We start from the raw sequence: 21,153 nt of genomic DNA, 5'->3' as shown, positions 1-21,153 counted from the left end.
TTTTGGGTTCCCTGATTCCTCCACGTGTCCCCCATCCCTGGGATGGAGATGCTGGTATCACTCGGCCCAGGGACTTCAGTGCAATGCCAGTAACTGTGGATGGAGCACCTACTGTGTGCCAGGCACCACTTGGGGTGGGGGCCTGGGGATAAGTCTGAGAGATGCTGTTATTCTCTTCTGTGAGTTTCTGGACTTGTGGAAGAGCACGTAGTTGTCAAATAATCCCAGAAATAAACAGATGATGACACAGTATGACTAATGATGACACAGTATGACTAATGATGACACAGTATGACTAAGAGCTTGGGAGGAAAAGAAGAGGCGGTTTCTAGGGTCACCCCCTCTAGGGCCCATCCTTCTCCTCCTCCTCGTGTGTCAGCCCCGCCCCATCTGTCCCACAGGAGGGGGCACGCGGTGGGGCCGCCGGGACTGGCCAGCACCTCCGTCTGCAGGTTCACAGGCGGGAAGATGGTAGGATGGAGATCTGACCACGGTGTGGGGGTGTCTCCAGTGTTCGCCATTCCGGATGTCGCTTTAGGCCCTCAGAGGGGACTCTGGGGCAGCCACCATGGCCGGCTTGTCCAGAGGCCCTTGGAGATCTGGAATGGGCGCTGGTTGTGGCTTTGGAGAACTTTCCTTCTCCGAACAAATGCAGGAAACTCAAGATTCAGCATCGTAGAGTTGTCTCTGGCAAGTTGGTTTCTAGCCATAGTGAGTGGGAACAACAGCTCCAAAGGCTGCATGGCAGTTAAAATACAGTTTCCACTGCCTTCCCTTTCCCTAAAGAGTGAAAATAGGACATAATACTTTCTAACAACTCATCTTTATCAAGGGCCTCCTAGTATGTGCTACTTGTTTTGGTTGCATGTGTAAACACATCTCAGGCATTGTCTCACTGGATACTGTTTTAAGGAGCCTAATGTGACCCCAGTAATTATGAAAACCATTGAAATGTCTGGATCTCTAAGAAATTAGAAAAAGGAGGGAATGGCTGAGCATGGGGGCTCATGACTGTAATCTCAGTGCTTTGGGAGGCGAAGGCGGGAGGATGGTCTGAGCTCAGGAGTTCAGGACCAGTCTGGGTGACATAGTGAGACCCTGTCTGTACAAAAAAAAAAAAAAAAAAAATGGAATTAGCCAGGCATGGTGTGCATGCCTGTAGTCTTAGCTACTTGGGAGGCTGAGGCAGGAGGATCGCCTGAGCCCAGGAGGTTGAGACTGCAGTGAGCTGTGATCGCATCCCTGCAGCTAAACAGAGAGAAAAGAAACAGTATCAAGGAAAAGGAGCTGACCTGTCTGTCTTGGGGAGTCCAGGCTGTTTGGGGGGATCAAAGTCATATATTCTCCAGCCCCTGATGTCCATGTGATGGAAATAACACTGACATTTGTTTTATACTGTGTTGTTCAACCACAGCAAGGCCCATCTTTTGCCTACGTGAGTAACTGAGAGTGTTTTCCTGGTGTGTAGGGGAGGCACGGAGTGAATTTAGATCTGCATGATCCTGTTGCACCCACCAAGTCCCGTAGCTGGTGGTAGAAATGGGGTAGGCCCTGGAGTTTCACAACTCAAACAAGTAAATGCACCAAGATACCATCCTGTGGGTGTCTGATGCCAGGGCAGGGTGTCAGGGTGCATTTACCACCCACTGGACTCCTATTGGAATCCCCAGAGTTGCGCTTCAGCCTGAAATGGATTTCTCCAGTTCAGAATGAACCCCTGCACCCTTCAAGGCATCCACTCCTGGTACCCCTGACTGGAACAACCTAGACAGAGACGTCTGTCCCATCTGGCTGAGTGTCTTAGGACTGTCAGGCACCAAAGCTTCCCTGGCTCCATGGACAGTCAATGGCACAGCTGTGGCATGCCTCCCTCTTCTCTCCCCGCCATCATCCCTAAGTTTCTTCCCCCAGCCCTGTCCCTGGTGCACCAGTGTGTCCCTGTGCATGCGTGTGCAGTGCGTGTCTGTCTCTTGCATGCTGGTTGCTTGACTCAAGCCTCCAGAAATCGTCTTGGAGGTTGCGATGCACTAGCTTTGGTGGCGCGGTAAGGCCCCAGCTACGCAACGCATAACCTGGTCCTGCTTGGACCTGTGCGTATGAACTCATCTCTAACGCAGAGCTTGGGGGGCTGACATGTGGGTCCCAGCCTAGAAGAAACCCACAGGTGTCTTCCTCGGCTCCCAAAAAGATCATTGAATCCATCTTAGTTAGACCCCGGGTGACAGTGTTGCAGATCAGAAGGAGAAGTACAGTTCTTATTTGGGATCTGCTCTAGTGTGACCTTGGCCGAGTCAGTTAACTTCTTGGGGCTAGGGTTTCGTCATCTATGAAATGAAGGGTTTGCACCAGGTCCCCCCATTTAAAGCTCTCTTGCCAGGACGTTTCAACCTTACCTGCTAGAATCCCCATTCTAGAAAGGGAGTCTTTTTCAGAGACCATGGAGACCCCAAGTTTATGTGAACGAAAGTGATTCCTTTAGTCATCTTCCCACCAACAAAGAAACACCCACGACGCTCCTCGTAAATTTCCACCGGTCTCAGCTGTGGTGATTCCACTTGTGGCTGAGATTTTAATGCCAATGAGGCTTTTGCTTCATCTTTCTCTGGGAGCTACAAAAAGGAGGATGTGTGGACAAATAAAAACAGAAACAAATAGCAGCTTCCTACTTTGTCCTGTAGACCAGGTACCCTGATGCCTTCCTGGCATGCAGAGGAGCAAGGAGGAAGCCATGCCCATCGTTGTCCCCTCTAGACACTTTCCCGGCTACTGTCCAGCCCAGCCCTGCTGCCTGGAAAAATAAGGAAGGGAAGGCAGGAGGGAGATCAAGGAGAAAAACTCCCAGAATCCAGGGCCTGGAGGCTTCAGGGCCCATCTGCAGCCGCTGTGTTTTAGGGCTAGGCCAAGAGCAGCTCCTTTGCTTTCCCAGCTTAACTTACCACATTGGCCCTTTCCTGCCATGATTAATCACGTGACCGCATTTGTGCACATAGCCAGCGGGCTATGTACAGTCTCAGCTGCCTTTAACCCGATGAATGGAGCTCAGGCAATCTGCTTTGAAGCTTTATTCTGCAGTCTGCTAAGAGGATTCCTGGTGGGTTTTGTGCATTCCTTACTTGTCTTCTGTAGGAGACTTCAGAAAACCAGTCCTGAGAAAGGAAAAATTGCAGCTTAAAAAAATTGCACTAAAATAATCAGAAGGAGGATTGTAGTAGTTTAACTTGAAGAAGACTGCTTGTTAAACATGGACAGCAGCACGACTGCCATGAACAGTGGGGCAGGTGGTGCACTGCACAACTCTGTGGGGCACCATTCATCATGATGTAAATGACATCACCGGCATTGTACAAGGCAGTGGCTTTGAGTGGCAGTGATGTTGTAGAGATGAGCAGGCCCTAGTCTTGAAAAAAAGTGACCTTCCTAAGGAGTAGATGTCCTAGCTGTGAGAGAGCCCAGACAGTTGCTTCTTTCCTTCTGAAATCCTCCTGTAAATCTGGACATTAGCATCGGGGTCTAAGAGGAGGTAGGAGATAGGAGAGAACCTGTGGGTTAAGGGCAGAGTTTTGTGACAACATCCATCCAAGGTAGAACTGTCAGGACCTAGGTTGCTTTCTCCAATAACTAGATGTGAATGAATTTTAGGGAGAGCTGGAAAAGCAGCTTCTACAAGCAAACCCGATTCTGGAGGCTTTCGGCAACGCCAAAACAGTCAAGAACGACAACTCCTCACGATTCGTAAGTAGCAAAGCCACGCGGGTTTTCCAGAAAAGGTTTGGTGTCATTTCCTGCCTGGGCTGCAGAGTGTTTGTGTGCGGAGGTGGGAGGGGCATCTGACCCTGGAGAGATGGGCTGTACCTTACAATCTTGCAAGAGCTCCTGCCTCTCACACTCTCATTCATTCATTCATTTACTGTTCACTCAACAAATACTGGTCAGGTGCGGTGGCTCACACCTGTAATCCCAGCACTTCGGGAGGCTGAGATGGGAGGATCACTTGAGCCCAGGGGTTCTAGACCAGCCTAGGCAACAAAGTGAGACCCCTATCTCTATTATTAAAATTTTAAAAATTATTTATTGAGCACGTGGTATGTGCTAGACCCTTACATCCAATACCATTTTATGTAGCAAAACATGAATTGAGTGCCAACTATGTACCAGGCACGCACCTTCTCCAAGAAATATTTAGTAAGTACCTACTCTGTGCAATTATTCTGGTAGGCACTTTTACATGTACCACCATTTTCTTTGTTTGTTTCTCATTTGCTGTTTTTATTAAGTGCCTGCTGTGTACCAGGCACTGAGCGAGGCTCACAGGATTGTGATGAATAGTTCAGGTATGGTTCCAGCCTTCATGAAGCTGGTTCTTCCAATTGAAGAACAGACAGTGAGTGAGGCAGGGGGTACTACCTTCCCACGCACACTCCCCCAGGCTCCAAAGCAAAAGGTTTTTGCCTGAGCCCAACAGGGGCAGGGGAACTCCGAAAGTGGGTGATTGATGTTATGTAGACAAAAATGGTTTCATTGTACAAAAGAAGCTGTTGCCTCTCTGTAGGAGGGTCAGGAAGATATTTCAGTGAGAAAAGATGAAAGAAAAATTGCCTCTGCATTCCAGGAGTAGGGGGTCTCTGAACTGTCGCTCGCTGGGATGGGGTCCCGTGAAAGACTTTGCAGAAAGCTGTGCTCTACTGAGCATATTCACATGGTGGTCCCTGACCCTGCGATCCCCAAGGCCCATTTTAGTAACAAACAATTACACGATGTCTCCTTTCCTTGCCCAAAATTAGAATCATAGATAGTATCACCTCCTACACGGATTAGATGAATACACGTCAGCGTAATACCCTAACTGTAATGTGAAGAAGAAATAACATAAGACAATTCATTTAAAAAGGGTGCATTTCAGGCCCAGCGAGGTGGCTCATGCCTGTAGTCCCAGTACTTTGGGAGACTGAGATGGGCAGATCACTTGAGCTCAAGAGTTTGAGACCAGCCTGGGCAACATGGAGAAACCCCATCTCTACAAAAATAAATAAATAAAGAAATAAAATAAAGTGCGTTTCAGCATATCAATGCTTGGGCCAGGCCACACCAACAGAAGACACAGTAAGAGACAGACACTTAGGTCTATCCACTGCGACAGCTACAAATACAAGGAAAAGGGTCAAGTTCAGGCACTGATGATGTTGGGATGGGATTTTCCAGAATGGCAACTGACTCTCAGTGAAGCACTGAACCAAAAGCAATCTTCTCTAGAGTCACACAGATGGGATATTCTTATATTACAACAACATGTTAAACACTTTTTAATGCTTTTATTTAAAAGCATAAAAATCTAGGCTGGGCACAGAGTGGCTCACACCTGTAAACCCAGCACTTTGGGAGGCTGAGGTGGGAAGATCACCTGAGGTCAGGAGTTTGAGACCAGCCTGGCCAACATGGTGAAACCCTGTCTCTATTAAAAATGCAAAACTTAGCTAGGCGTGGTGACACACCCCTGTATTCCCAGCTGCTTGGGAGGCTGAGGTGGGAGAATCACTTGAACCTGAGGAGATGGAGGTTGCAGCGAGCCAAAGTCACACCACTGCACTCTAACCTGGGTGACAGAGTGAGACTCCGTCTCAAAAAAAAAAAAAAAAAAGAAAAAAGAAAAAAGCATAAAAATCTAAAGGCGTAAAGGTTAGGTTCTAAGTCTAGCTAATTACAAACAGATTTTTACCTCCATGAGTGTCAGATGAGACACTGCAAGAGTCATAAGGGATATAGACAAGGATTGGCGTCAGAGACTCTCCTGGTCATTGCAGGACTCCCAAAATATCCTTGGCCCCACTGTTCACTAACAACAGTGGCCCCCGCCATCATGTGACAAGCCAAATAATCTCTTCCACTGATTTCCAAAATCTCCATAGCAGATGTGCCGCCTCCACTGAGAAGCACTGTGTTTGCGTGTTACAATTCAGTGCAATGTTTCTAGCCCCGTCATAAATGGAAGTATAAGTACAAGACAAATCCCTAAAAACATCCTCCCCTCACTGGTGTCCCTGCCATCTTGAGAAGGAGAGTGAAGAAAGGCGCCTGGGCCTTGCCTGTGACCAGCCAGCTCTCCCTGGCTCCATTTGGGATACGGTCATCCCAAGTCACTCTACCGCATGTTTCCCGATGAGGAAAGTTTAAAGGTTTTGTCAAGGACTGAGCAAGCCTAGGGGATCGTGTCCACACACGCCAACACTTCCCACCACATTATGTCATGGTGAAGGAAATGGATGAAATCCTGTCTCGCCTATTGAGGAAACAGGAAAAGGGTTGATGCCAACAGATGGAGGATTGGATTCCATCCTTGGTTTCATGGCTTAGCTGAGGCAGGTAGATAGGGCCATCTTTGGAGATACTTGTTGAGCCTCTAGGGCCAGGGACATGACCCATTCCTGCCTAAAGGACATCCTACACAGGGCCTGCTTGGGCATTGTGGCCAATGCTACTCACCTGTCCCACAGAGAAGGTTTCATCCATAGTTGGATGATGTGGGTGCAGCTTGTTCTGAAGCAAGGTGGGGTTTGGGGAGGGAGTCCTTTCCAGCCCCTGAATATGGAAAAACCTTCCTTCTGCTTAGGGCTCTACCTCTCAGGAGCAATGTCATGTTGGACAGTCACTTGATCTCTCTTAGTCTTAGTTTTCCCAGCTTTACAATGGGGATAGTGGGCTGGGTGTGGTAGTTTACTCCTGTAATCCCAGCACTTTGGGAGGCTGAGATGGGAGGATCGCTTGAGTGCAGGAATCTGAGACCAACCTGGGCAACACAGTGAGATCCTATCTGTACAAAAATTTTTTTAAAATTAGTTGGGTATGGTGGTGCATGCCTGTAGTCCTAGCTACTTGGGAGGCTGACGTCATGGGGAAAAGGGGATTGCTTGAGCCCAGGAGTTCAAGGTTACAGTGAGCTATGATTTCACCCCCGCACTCCAGCCTGGGTGACAGAGAAAGACCTTGTCTCCAATAAATAAATAATTTTTTTAAAAAATGGGGATAGCCAGCTGGGCGCGGTGGCTCACGCCTGTAATCCCAGCACTTTGGGAGACCAAGGCGGGCGGATCACGAGGTCAGGAGATCGAGACCATCCTGGCTAATGCGGTGAAACCCTGTCTCTACCAAAAATACAAAAATAGCCAGGCGTGCTGAGTGCCTGTAGTCCCAGCTACTCGGGAGGCTGAGGCAGGAGAATGGCGTGAACCCGGAGGCGGAGCTTGCATTGAGCTGAGATCACGCCACAGCACTCCAGACTGGGCAATAGAGTGAGACTCCATCTCAAAAAAAAAAAAAAAAAAATGAGGATAGCCATGATGGACTATGGTCATTGCAAGAGCCAAATGAAATTGATCTGTGAACATGTTTTACACGTTCTGTTGCTGTCAGGCCTGGGGTGGTCTCAGCTCAGCAGATGTTGGTTCTGCCTGATGAGTTGACCTGTGGGGTTCTGAATGTTCGCAAGAATGCCCCCCACCCCCCCATCCTCTGTAACATCTCCCTCCTGCTTGCCCACAGCATGGGGTTAAAGGCTGAAGTTGGGCAGCAAAGCCTGAACTGTGTTTTCCTGTTGGCAGGGCAAATTCATCCGCATCAACTTCGACGTCACAGGTTACATCGTGGGAGCCAACATTGAGACCTGTATCCTTTCCCTGAGGCTGGGCCAAACGGGCACCCCTGACCCCTACCAACCTCCAGCCCAGAGGCTGGGAGAGTCCAGGAGCCACCCCTGTCTTTCCAGCTTCTTAGGTTTCTTCCAGAACAAATCTCCCCTCAACAGCAGGCATTGTGGTGCAGTGGTTATACATGTGTGGACCGGACCCCTGGTTTGAACCCCAAAGAAGCAGCCTAGCCTGCATGTGATGCTCGAATGACCTGTCCCTTAGCTGACTGACCTTGGGCTGGTTACTCCACCTGTCTGTGCCTCATCAGCAAAATGGGGATGATAACGAATGGTACCTGCCTCATAGAAATGTGAGAATAGTGTGAGTGGACTGATATAAAGCTCTAGGCACCATGCAAGGTGCAGAGTAAGGGCTGCCTACATAGTGTCTCTTGTATGATCTTCACTTCATTCTTACTCAGCCACCGTCCGAGGCCAAATTCTCGACCTGTTATCCTTTTAGAGACTTGGTCTGTGATGGGCTCCACTTCTTAGGTAGGAAATTAATGAAAACAGAGTTTACCCAGAAGAACGCTGATGTCACAAGGAACGAGTAGAGTGTCTCTTTCATGAATCTGAGTGGTGAAGTGGAGCCAAGTTAGAAATATCTGGACGTGGGGGAACAACCAGGTCTAGAGTTTAGTGACTGATCAGCCTCAGGAGCTTTGCAGGCGGCCCTCGGGCTCAAGGGTGTGGTGTGTTCACAGCTTCCTGCGGACCACGTGCTTGGCAATGAATAGGGCCTGGGGGGCGACTTAGCGTCTTTCTGCCCCTGAGGTCTGCTGGCAGCACCTCGTGGTCCCATTTGTCCACGTTATATGCCCTGGATAAGGGGGTGGGTTGTGGAGTGGCCTCCTCTCCACTGTACTTGTCTAAGCTGCGGGGATTTGGGAAAACCACTGAAGCTCTCTCAGTTTTGCCTCAGTAAAATGGGGGTGATCGCACCTACTTTGTGGAGCTGGTGCAGTGATTAAATGAAATAATATGCATAATAGTATGCACAGCCCCTAGTATGGGGCGGGGCCCAAAGTGAGCATCTCATAGGTGGTGGCTATTGTGTTACTGTTAACATTTTGTATGTTTCTACTTTAATCTGCCCAAACCAGCCAGGATTCCTGTCCTGCAGCTGGGAGGGCTGCCAGGCTTCGGTCAGGGCCCTTTTGTCCTGCAGCCTTGCACACACCTCTCAGCAGTTCATTTCCTGTGTTTAGAGTGATCCCCAGGCATAGCGCTGTCCTTCAGGCCTCAGCCTTCCTTTTAGATCAGTGGTTCTGAAAGTATGTTTCCCAAACCAGCAGCATCAGCATCACTTGGGAGCTCTTTAGAAACACACATCTCAGCCGGGCACGGTGGCTCAAGCCTGTAATCCCAGCACTTTGGGAGGCCGAGGCGGGCAGATCACTTGAAGTCAGGAGTTCGAGACCAGCCTGGCCAATACAGTGAAACCCTGTCTCTACTAAAAATACAAAATTAGCCAGGCGTGGTGGCATGCACCTGTAGTCCCAGCTACTAAGGAGGCTGAGGCAGAGGAATTGCTTGAAGCTGGGAGGCAGAGGTTGCAGTGAGACAAGATTGTACCACTGCACTCCAGCCTGGGTGACAGAGCAAGGCTCTGGCTCAAACATATATGTATGTGTGTTCCTGTGTGTGTATATATGTGTGTATATATTGTGTACAATACGTGTATACACGTGTGTGTATACGTATGTATACACACACACACACACACACATATATATATGAAATGCACACCTTAGGCCCTGCCCCAGGTCTGCTGAATCACATGTTGGAGGGTGGAGCCCAGCAAGCTGGGTTTGAATAAGCCTGCTAGGAATTTTGACGCACCATGAGAAAGTCTGAGAATCACTGCTTTCCAGCTAGGACATGGGCTGTGGTAGCCCAGGCACTGCTAGCTGGGTTTAGGACTTGAAGAAGACAAGGTCTGCTCATCCAGCCCCATCATCCCGCAGCATCACACTTACTGCTGTGGAAATCCCAGTACAGTAGCCCAGCCTCCTAGTTGTCCTCTTCCATCACCCCAGACCCTGGGATCTCCATGCCACCCTCACCTGCCTTCTCCTCTGCTGTCCCTCCTGCCACCCTCCATGGCAGAGCAGCTCTCCTGAAATTAATTAGTATAGCATGTTTATGGTCTCTCTCCCCTCCGTCCCATGAGACCCCACTCTTGGAACAGAGGGCATGGAAGACCGCTTTGCCACTTGCTAGCTGTATCATCTTGAGAAAGGACCTCCCTTCTCTGAACCTCAGTTTCCCCTTCATGAAAACACCAATAATAGTTGCACTTACTTCCTAGCATACTGTGTGAGGCTTCAGTGAGACAATTTATATCCATCATTTCACATAGGAATGAATCATAAATCATAGAGGGTGTCATTATTTGCATTCTGTAATGTCTGAAGACAGCTCACTTTAAAGAAGATTTGCTGGTGATGGCTGTTAGGGGAACATCTCATTACCATCTTCCTGGGGTCTTTCTATGCTTTGTCTTTTCACTCTATTCCCCTCCCTTCTTTCTGCATCTGAGGTCTGCTGGCAGCACCTAGTGGTTCCATTTGTCTGTAGGGGTGATGGTCAAAGTTAGATATTATCGATCCCTGGGGCAGAACTGGAAAGTCATCCCGTGTGAATTGGGTATGATAGAGATGGATGTGGAAGACCAGAAGAACACTCGCAGTATCCCCAGAATCCCTAACTCCCTCCAAACCAGATCTGCTGGAAAAATCACGGGCAATTCGCCAAGCCAGAGACGAGAGGACGTTCCACATCTTTTACTACATGATTGCTGGAGCCAAGGAGAAGATGAAAAGTAAGTGACTAGCAATGACGTGTGATTGGAAGGCTTGAGCCTTCCCTTTCATCAGAATCCGAGGTTAAGGGATTGGCTATTAAAACAGTCTCAGATCCTGCCAGAAAGGACCATGTCTGTGAGTGACAGATGAGCAGTTCTTCATCTCCTCCCAGTGAGTGAGTGTGGCTTTTGTTCAGTCATTCTCATTTACTGACCGCCTACTATGTAACATAGTAGCCATCAACTCCAATTAGACATTAGATCATTAATGATTCATGTCTAATTAGACCAGAGAGCATCAAGTCCAACTAGACACAATCGGTGCCTTCAAGGAAAGGGAGAAAGACATTTACTTTACTTGCCAATTTATAAAACTTGCAAGTATAAAAGATACATTCTGGTTTTATAAGGAATTTGCAGGGCCAGCGGTGCTAAGCACTTTTCATTATACATGTTTTGCCAGTGACTTTGTAGAACAGGGGTCAAAACTTTTTCTGTAAAAGGCCAGATAATAAATCTTTAGGCTTTGCAGGCCACACAGCTTCTGTCACAGCTATTCAACTCTGCACTGTAATGCAAAAGCAGCCACAGGCAACACATATACCAATGAGCACAGGCAACAGATAAACCGAGGTGTGCAGGCAACACGTAAACCAATGAGCACAGGCAACGCATAAACCGAAGTATGCAGGCAACACGTAAACCAATGAGCACAGGCAACACATAAACCAGTGAGTGCAGATGCGTCACTGTGTTACAATAAAACTTTATTTACAAAAACAGGCAGTGTGCAGAAGTTTGCCGACCTCTATTGTAGGGAAAAATGTTTTTTATGTAAATACAATACACTGTACAACAGACTCCAGTAGGAAGTTATGAGTTCAGTTCTGGACATGCAGTTGTTTACTACTAAAAATATATACAAATCACATAGCTTAAAAAAGGAATGGATCAGTCACTACCTGTCCGTAGTAGAGTCTACATATTTGTAATAAGTTTTAAGTCTGAAATTTTATGGGAATAATACAGACTTTGCTTCCCATCTCTTTTGTGGCCCGAGTGTAGTTATTTTGGTTAAGACAGTTACCAAAAGGATCTGTGTGAGCTCAGAACTTCGCTGTGTTGGAGTGTATTACAGAGCTCAGCTATGGGGGTGGCGTTTTCTACTATTTAAATTTCCAGGGTGGGGCGCAGTGGTTCATGCCTGTAATCCCACACTTTGGGAGGCAGAGGCGGGTGGATTACCTAAGGTCAGGAGTTTGAGACCAGCTTGGCCAAGATAGTGAAACCCTGTCTCCCCAAAAATACAAAAATTAGCCAGGTGTGGTGACTGGCGCCTGTAATCCCAGCTACTCGGGAGGCTGAGGCAGGAGAATCGCTTGAACCTAGAAGGTGGAGCTTGCAGTGAGCTGAGATTGCGACACTGCACTCCAGCCTGGGTGACAGAGTCAGACTCTGTCTCAAAAAAATAAAAATAAGTTTCCTTAATGGCTGGCTTTCTGGAACATAGGATATGAGGTGGAGCACTTTTTGGTAAAGGGGGTATGCTGAATGTATGTTATATACCAGCAAACATGGTACATTAGCAGTTACAGTGAAGGACCCTGTGGAATGGGCCAGGGAAAAATATTGACATTCCTCTTCCTTTTATTTGGCACCAAAGAAAACAGTTTGGTTGTCTGGTAACTTGGGTTCCAGTTTTGTGCTTTGCCTCTGGTCTTCCAGAAATGGGCAAGTATAGGACTCACAGCTAAATTCCCGGGGGCCCTTGTATTCTAGATGATAGAACTGGAAAGATGTTGGGCTTGTAGACAGAACCAAATATTCCTAAAAGCATCCAAACTCGGGATAATGAAGTCTTGGCAAAGACCTCAATCCTCGTGACTTGAATCAGGCATTTCAAGTTAATCCAAAAGTTTGAGTTAACTGGTGTCTTGGGTCAATTTAACCTCGAGTTTATCAAGCAGCTTCCAAGTGACTTGACCCATAAAAGGCCTTTATTTTAAAAGAAAAATATCTTGCTGACGTCTTTCCAAAAGTATAACCAAATCCAACCTAATTAACGATTGATCTGGAAGAGGACCTTTGATGTATTGGAGGGTATAATAAAAGCAAATGGTGCAGGAGAAAGAAAGGCAATTATAAAGCTGAGGGTCGGGGAGAAGCCGAACAACAACAAAGGAAATGTAATCATAGGATACAGTTTTACAGAGAATATCTAATTAATGTCATAATATAAACAGGGAGTTGGCAAACTGTTTTCACTAAAGGATCAGTAGTAAACATTTTAGACTTTAAGGACCAGATGGCCTCTGTTGCAACTACTAGCTCTGTTGCCTAGTGAGAAAGCAGCCGTGAGAAATAAACAAGGACATCAGAGCGGCTGTGTTGCAATAAAACTTTATTTACACAAACAACAGGGGACCGGATTTGCCAATCCATGATATAAGCCTTATGTATTAATTCAACTAAAAATAGCTGGAGGTGGCTGGGCACGGTGGCTCACACCTGTAATCCCAGCACTTTGGGAAGCTGAGGCGGGTGGATCACCTGATGTCAGGAGTTTGAGACTAGCCTAGCCAACATGGTGAAATCCCATCTCTACTAAAAATACAACAAATTAGCTAGGTGTGTTGGTGGGTGCCAGTAATCCCAGCTACTCGAGAGGCAGGAGAATTGCTTAAACCCGGGAGGCAGAGGTTGCAGTGAGCCAAGATCGCACCACTGCACTCCAGCCTGGGCAACAAGAGTGAAACTCCCTCTCAAAAAAAAAAAAAAAAAAAAAAGCCTGGGAGAAAGGAAAGGTAGTATAAGAAAGCTACATGTTTGCCTGCCATAGCAGGAAGTTACTAGATATTATCTAAACTTGACATATATCCAGAAATCACCTGTTACAGTGACTGTGCTTTACCTCTGGTCTTCCAATAGGCCAAAATCGCCTATTTTGGCACCGAGGACTGGTTTCCTGGAAGAAAATTTTTCCACAGATTGGGTGGGCGGGGTGGCAGGGATGGTTTCGGGATGATTCAAGTGTATTACATTTACTGTGCACTTTATTATTACATTGTAATATGTAATGAAATAATTATACTACTCGCCATAACATAGAATCATTGGGAGCTTGTTTTCCTGTGGTCTCATCGAGGGGTGATGGGGGACAGTGACAGATTATCAGGCATTAGAGTCTTATAAGGAGCACACAGGCGCGGTTCTCGATAGGGTTTGCGCTCCTATGAGAATCTAATGCTGCCGCTGATCTGATGGGAAACCGAGCTCAGGCAGTGATGCAAGCGATGGGCAGCGGCTGTAAATACGGATGACGCTTCACTCGCTCACCTGCTGCTCACCTCCTGCTGCGTGGCCCGGTTCCTAACATGGACCGGTACTGGTCTGTGGCCTGTGGGTTGGGGAACCCTTGGCCTATTATATATAATACATAATGGTATATACATTATAATAGGTTAGTATATATAGCAAGCCTATTCTACAGAGAGATAGTGATAACCGCCAGAAAAAAAGCAGCTAAAAGAGCTAAAAAGCAGGTATTATGGAGTAAGGTAGGAGTTGGAGAAGGGATGTGACTGGCGAATGCTATTTTTCATTATAAACCTTTAGTAGTCATTGATTTTTAAAACTCATGTGCCTGTTTGAATTTGATAAAAATTTCATAAATAGATGAACAAGGCCAGGTGTGGTGGCTCACGTCTGTAATCCCAGAACTTTGAGAGGTCGAGATGGGTGGATCACCTGAGGTCAGGAGTTCAAGACTATTGTGGTCAACATGGTGAAACCCCATCTCTACTAAAAACACAAAAATTAGCCAGGCATGGTGGCGGGCGCCTGTAATCCCAGCTACTCGGGAGGTTGAGGCAGGAGAATCGCTTGAATCTGGGAGGAGGAGGTTGCAGTGAACTGAGATCACACCAGTGCACTCCAGCCTGGACGACAGAGTAAGACTCCGTCTCAAAAGAAAAAAAAAAAAAATGAGTAAAGGTCAATCTAACTCGTCTGACAGCTTTGTCTCTGAAGGCAGGGTGCCTCTGGACAATTGAGGTAAAGGCATCCCTTCCTCCAGGTAGATGCAACTTCATGCCAGGGATTCTGGCTTAGCAAGCAGAACCAAGGCTGGATATCAGCTGCAGTCACTGGAGCAGTGCACAACCTGCACCACTGTGCAAGGCTAGCAGTGGTTGGTATGGTTGTCTACATGATGATGCATGAGGATTTTAAACGGTCCAAGCCTTGAGAAAGGGAAAGGAATTATGATGGCCCAGACCCTTGACCAGATCTCCATCTCATGTTGAAATTAGAAGCGTGTCTTGTTGACCCTGAACCCTCTTCCTCTCCTTCTAGGTGACTTGCTTTTGGAGGGCTTCAACAACTACACCTTCCTCTCCAATGGCTTTGTGCCCATCCCGGCAGCCCAGGATGATGAGATGTTCCAGGAAACCTTGGAGGCCATGGCGATCATGGGTTTCAGCGAGGAGGAGCAGCTATGTAAGCCTCACACCTTGAATCTGGAGGGTAGCCTGCCTGGGTACCAGTAGAACCTGTTAAGAGTTCTTCTCTGGTCAGGACAGATTTCTGCTCTCTGAATTCCCCACTTTCCATTAAAAAAGAAAAAAAGGAGGAAAATGAATTTCATTCTAGGTGGTTTGTTTGTGTTTTGTGTTGTAGAAAAGTGGCTGTATAACTAGGACTCTTTTAGTTGCAAGTAACCCAAGCTGGCTTAAACCAAAGGGAAAGTGACTAACTCACAATTTTGAAAAGTGCAGAGAGGTTGGGCGCAGTGGCTCAGGCCTGTAAACTCAGCGCTTTGGGAGGCCAAGGTGGGCAGATCACTTTAGGTCAGGAGTTCGAGACCAACCTGGTCAATATGGTGAAACCCTGTCTCTACTAAAAATACAAAAAAATTAGCCAGAGATGGTGGTGCACACTTGTAGTCCTAGCTACTCGGGAGGCTGAGGTGGGAGGATTGCCTGAACCCAGAAGGCAGAGATTGCAGTGACCCAAAATCATGCCACTCCACTCTAGCTTAGAAGATGGAGCTAGACTCCATCTCAAAAAAAAAAAAAAAAAAAAAGTTCAGGAATTCAAGCTTCAGGTATAGTGAGATCTAGTTGCTCAAAAGATGTTTCTAGAACCTAATTTGTCTTCTATCTCTCTCTTGACTACATTGTCTCTCTATAGGATGCAGTTTGTTGACAGCGACATGGCTGGGTTCCAGCCCTTAAATTCTTTGAGTTTATGTCTAAAGAACAGAGTAGATTCCCGGCTTAACTTCCTGAACGGAGTGTCATTGACTCTGACTGGTTGATATGCACATTCCTGAGCTATGCAACATAGGCAGGGTTGTGGAAAGCACAGGGTGGTTTCGTTATGGTCCCTAAGAATGGATTCTTGGAGCTGAAGATAGAGATGTTGGCTTCATCAGGAACATGTGGGAGGGGGAGTGATCGAGGCAGTGGTTTTACTCAGGCTCTTCCTGGAGGGGTTGCTCTGGTGATCGATTGATATTGATCAAAATCACCCAACCAATGGCCAAGAAACATACTGGGTCTTGAGAACAGGACAGCTCAGAAAGAAATACTTGTTCAGGACACTGTGTTTTCAGAAACACTTTTCCTTCTGGGTTAGATATGCCTCAGTGTTCAAGGTTAATCTCTTTTGGGAATACCAGGACAGAATTGTGGAAAGTTTCCCCTCCTTCCCACGCCTACGCCCGTTTGGAGCCCCAGAATAGCACTGAGGTTGCTGAAATGCTACATTTGGGGAGGGGCAGCTCCTCCGAAGATAACTTGGGGTCTAGAAAAACAAGACTCTATGGGTCAGTTGACAAATGGGTGGTGTGTGTGGGTCTCGGCCAGGGTCCCACATCAGAATCTAGTGCTGATAGCTTCCTTGTCTGAATGACATAGGCTCTCCAAGAATGATTCATTTTATTTAGGATGGGTCAGTTTTGCTTCTGATCTTGCTTTTAAATAACAATGAACAATGGTTAAGTATTTGCTGTGTGCCAGACATTTACTAAATCCTTTTTTCTTAATGTACTAGACTGTTCAGTATAGTTTTATTTAAATAATAAAAAGCTGGAACAGGCTGGGCACAGTGGCTCATGCCTGTAATCCCAGCATTTTGAGACACTGAGGCAGGAGGATTGCTTGAGCCCAGGAGTTCGAAACCAGCCTGGACAACATAGTGAGACTCTGTCTCTACAAAAAAATAAAGAAAACAGAAAAAAAAAACTGGAACAAACTAAAATAGGTTGATTGATACAGAGTTTATTAAATTATCGTCTATTCTTGTGAAAGAAAACAATGAGATCATTTAAATTGTGTTTTGGCACCGGGCGCGGTGGCTCACGCCTGTAATCCCAGCACTTTGGGAGGCCGAGACAGGCGGATCACGAGGTCAGGAGATCGAGACCATCCTGGCTAACACGGTGAAACCCCGTCTCTACTGAAAATACAAAAAAACTAGCCGTGCATAGTGGCGGGCGCCTGTAGTCCCAGCTACTCAGGAGGCTGGGGCAGGAGAATGGCATGAACCCGGGAGGCAGAGCTTGCAGTGAGCTGAGATCACGCCACCGCACTCCAGCCTGGGCGACTGAGCAAGACTCCGTCTCAAATAATAATAATAATAATAATAATAATAATAATAAATAAATTGTGTTTTGTTGGGCATGGTGGCTCACGCCTGTAATTCCAGCACTTTGAGAGGCCAAGGCAGGCAGATCACTTGAGGTCGAGTTCGAGACCAACCTGGGCAACATGGCAAGACTCTTTCTCTACAAATAATACAAAAAATTAACCGGGTGTGGTGGTGCACATCTGTAGTCCCAGCTGCTTGGGGGACTGAGGCAGGAAGATCACTTGAGCCCAGGAGGTCAAAGCTGCAGTGAGCTGAGATAACGCCACTCTGTCACCTAGGCTGGAGTACAGTGGCGCAATCTCAGCTCCCTGCACCCTGTGCTTTGCAGGCTCAAGCAGTCCTCCCACCTCAGCCTCTCAAGTCATGGAGACTATAGGCATGTGCTACCATGCCTGGCTAATTTTTGATTTTAGGGTTTTTGTTTTGTTTTGTTTGAAATGGAGGCTTGCTATCGTCACCCAGGCTGGAGTGCGGTGGCACGAACTTGGCTCACTGCAACCTTTGCCTCCTGGGTTCAGGCAATTCTCCTGGCTCAGCCTCCTGAGTAGCTGGGATTACAGGAGCCCACCACCATGCCCTGCTAATTTTTTGTGTATTTTTATTGGAGACTGGGTCTCATCATGTTGGCCAGGCTGGTTTTAAACTCCTGACCTCAGATGATCCACCCGGCTTGGCCTCCCAAAGTGCTGGGATTGCAGGCATCAGCCACCGTGCCTGACCTGGGGTTTTTTTGGTTTGGTTGGGTTTCGTTGGGTTTCGTTTTTGGAGGGGTGAGTAGAGACAAGGCTTCACCATGTTATCCAGTATTCTCTAGTCTTGAACTCCTGGGCTCAATCAGCCCGCCTTGGCCTCCCAAAGTGCTGGGATTACAGGCGTGAGCCATCATGCCCAGCCCCCAGTGTTCTCAGTGTACATTGGCACTTGCCAATTTCCCCTTTAACCACAGAGACCAGACCCCAGGCCCAGCACCTTCAGCAGGCCAAAGAATCTAGCTAGAATTTGGTAATACTGTTTTCCTTGTAGTTATATTTATAATTGCCATCTATTTATGGCAAGTGAAGATTATTTTTCACTTAAGATAGAGAAAGTTTTCTATTAAAATAAATGTAAGGAGAGAGAAGGAGGTAAATTTAAAGAAAATGGTTAAGCAAATAATGGAGCAGATGGTACACAGAGCAAGCATTCAGATGACAGCATGCGAATAACCAACTCTCATGGGAACCACCTTAGTCCCAAATGTACACCAACCCCATTTATAAACCAAGAGCTACTTCCAAACCCTCCATTAAGGGGCCTATGGAGAAGTGGGTGGGTCAGGTTCCAGGCTGGAGCTTCTCGAGGCTCCAGGTGACCAGGGGAGACCAGGATTTTCCCCACCACATTGGGTTCTACAGCCTTGAACTCCCGGGCTCAGGATATCCTCATGCACCACCATGCCTGGCTAATTTTTGTTTTTTTTTTTTTTTTTTTTTTTGAGATGGAGTCTCACTCTCTCGCCCAGGCTAGAGTGCAGTGGCTTGATCTTGGCTCACTGCAAGCTCCGCCTCCCAGGTTCACGCCATTCTCCCGCCTCAGCCTCCGAGTAGCTGGGACTGCAGGTGCCCACCACCACGCCCGGCTAATTTTGTTTTTGTATTTTTAGTAGAGACGGGGTTTCACCGTGTTAACCAGGATGGTATCAATCTCCTGACCTTGTGATCTGCCCACCTCAGCCTCCCAAAGTGCTGGGATTACAGGTGTAAGCCACCATGCCCAGCCCATGCCTGGCTAATTTTTTAATTTTTTGTAGAGTCAGGAACATAGACCAGCTATGTTGTCCAGGCTGGTCTTGAACTCCTAGTCTCAAGCAATCCCCCTGCCTCAGCCTCCCAAATCCTTGGGATTACAGCCATGAGCCACCATGCCTGGCCTGGTTAAACTGTTTCTAACATATTAGAAAAAACACCTAATTTTTAAGATGAAAAATAAAATCACCTAAATCGTCCATCCTGTGTACCCCTGGTGGTACACATGTCTGGTGTTGGAAAGCCCTGTTTCCTATTCCTCAGCAAGAAGAGAGGTGTAAGGCCACTGTATAAAATGAGCACAAACTTGATGTCTTAAAACAACAGGAATTTATTCTCTCCCAGTTCTGGAGGCCAGGGTTCTGAAATCAAGGTGTCGGCAGGAGCTGGGCATAATGGCTCATGCCTCTAATCCCAGCACTTTGGGAAGCTGAGGTGAGAGGATCATTTGAGGCCAGGGGTTCAAGACCAGTCTGGGCAATATAGCAAGACCCCTTGTCTACTAAAAATTAAAAAAAAAATTTTTTTTTTTAAGAGATAAAATGTTTTCCTTCTGGAGGCCCTGAGGGAGATCTGTTCCTTGCCTCTGCCCTGGCTTCTGGTGGCTCGGGCTGTTCCTGGCTTTTCCTTGGCTTGTCTCACTCCAGTCTCTGCCTCCTCCTTCATGTGGCATTCTACTTTGTGGATCTTCTCTTCTGTCCATCATAAAGACACTTGACATTAAATGTAGGGCCCACCAGGTTAATCCGAGATGACCTCATTTTGAGATCTTTTACTTGATTCCATCTGCAAAGACCTTTTATTTCCAAATTAGGCCACATTCAGGCTGGACACGGTGGCTCATGCCTGTAATCCCAGCTCTCAGGGAGGCAGAGGCAGGAGGAGAGCTTGAGCCCAGGAGTTCAAGACCTGCCTGGGTAATATAGTGAGACCCTGTTCCCCACAAAAAGGAAAAAAAATAAGTGTTACTCCCACAAATTAGGCCATATTCACAGGTTCCAGGTGGATATATTTTAGAAGGACCAACATTCAACCTAATATAGGTGGCTTCTGCTCTTTACCCCCTACTGGCCTACTGGGCCAGGCCCTGGCTCAGCATCTTATAGGACCTAAACTTCATGAAGTGGATTCTACTGTTACCATCTCCATTTTGCAGATAGAGAAACTGAGGCTCATGGGACTTATTGAGATGCATGTAGAGTCTCTATCCTCTATCCATTCATGATTCATCCATCCATCCATCCTCTATTCATCCATCTATCCTCAACTCATCCTTCCATCACTCATCCATCCATCACCCATCCATCCATCCATCCATCCATCCATCCATCCATCTACCCATCTACTCACCCATCCATTCATCCTTGAACTCATCCTCTATACATTTATTCATCATTCATCCCCCCTCCATCTGCCATCCATCCATCTCCCTCCCTCCCTACGTGTATCTGGACTCTGAACTAGGCTTTGGAAATTCAAAGATGATGAGATTTATAAGAAGCGAAGCTGGGATTTGAACTCAGGACTGTATAACTGCAGAATGTGTGCTTTCACCAGTGCACCAGGATGCCGCCAGCCGTCACCGCCCTTGCTGTGTTGTGTCTCTTCACTGGTTTACTTCTTTGCTGTCTGCTAACTCTGCCCCCAAGGTTCATCTCTTATGGCCTGGGAGTGGTGGCGTTCTTTTGTCATTTCTGGAATTACATTAACTATACCAGAAAGTGCAAACCATTGGTTCCTGAACCCACAGGAGAGATCGGCCACTATGACCTTCAAAACTTTTAAAAATTGGTTCCTAAAGTTTAAATATGGGTAGGCCGGGCACTGTGGCCTATAATCCCAGCACTATGGGAGGCCAAGGCACATGGATCACTTGAAGTCAGGAGTTTGAGACCAGTCTGGCCAACATGGTGAAACCCCATCTCTACTAAAAATAGAAAAATTAGCCGGGTGTGGTGGCACATGCCTGTAATCCCAGCTATTCTGGAGGCTGAGGCAGGAGAATTCCCCTGAACCCGGGAAGTGCGGAGGTTGCAGTGAGCCGAGACTGCACCAATGCACTCCAACCTGGGTGACAGAGCAAGACTGTCTCAAAAGGGAAAAAAAAAAAAACCATGGGTAGACTTCACATAAAAACTCTGGCTTTCCATGATCTGGAAAAATCAGAAGTTCTAGCAATACTGGGCTATGACGGAGTAGCTGCTGGCCCCTTCAGGTGGGTTTGTGGCCTC

General features: G+C 47.1%; 1 protein-coding gene across 20 annotated transcripts in view; it reads left to right on the top strand.

The window, feature by feature from the left end:
• Positions 1-21,153, top strand: part of MYH11 (myosin heavy chain 11) — a 154,362-nt gene that overhangs the window by 69,342 nt on the left and 63,867 nt on the right. For 16 of the 20 annotated variants that reach the window (XR_013410933.1, XR_013410932.1, NM_001438952.1 and 13 more), the window contains 4 exon segments: positions 3,640-3,732; positions 7,593-7,656; positions 10,407-10,505; positions 14,841-14,984. Coding sequence is in view for 18 of the 20 variants with exons in the window: in NM_001438952.1 (NP_001425881.1) it covers positions 3,640-3,732; positions 7,593-7,656; positions 10,407-10,505; positions 14,841-14,984 (400 nt within the window). In the remaining 2 variants the exon portion in view is untranslated. 20 annotated transcript variants of the gene reach the window in all.

Source organism: Macaca mulatta, chromosome 20 (assembly GCF_049350105.2).
Source record: "Macaca mulatta isolate MMU2019108-1 chromosome 20, T2T-MMU8v2.0, whole genome shotgun sequence".
Classification (NCBI taxonomy): domain Eukaryota; kingdom Metazoa; phylum Chordata; class Mammalia; order Primates; family Cercopithecidae; genus Macaca; species Macaca mulatta.
Note: the sequence above shows the minus strand (reverse complement) of the source record. Positions and strands in the feature narration are given on the sequence as shown.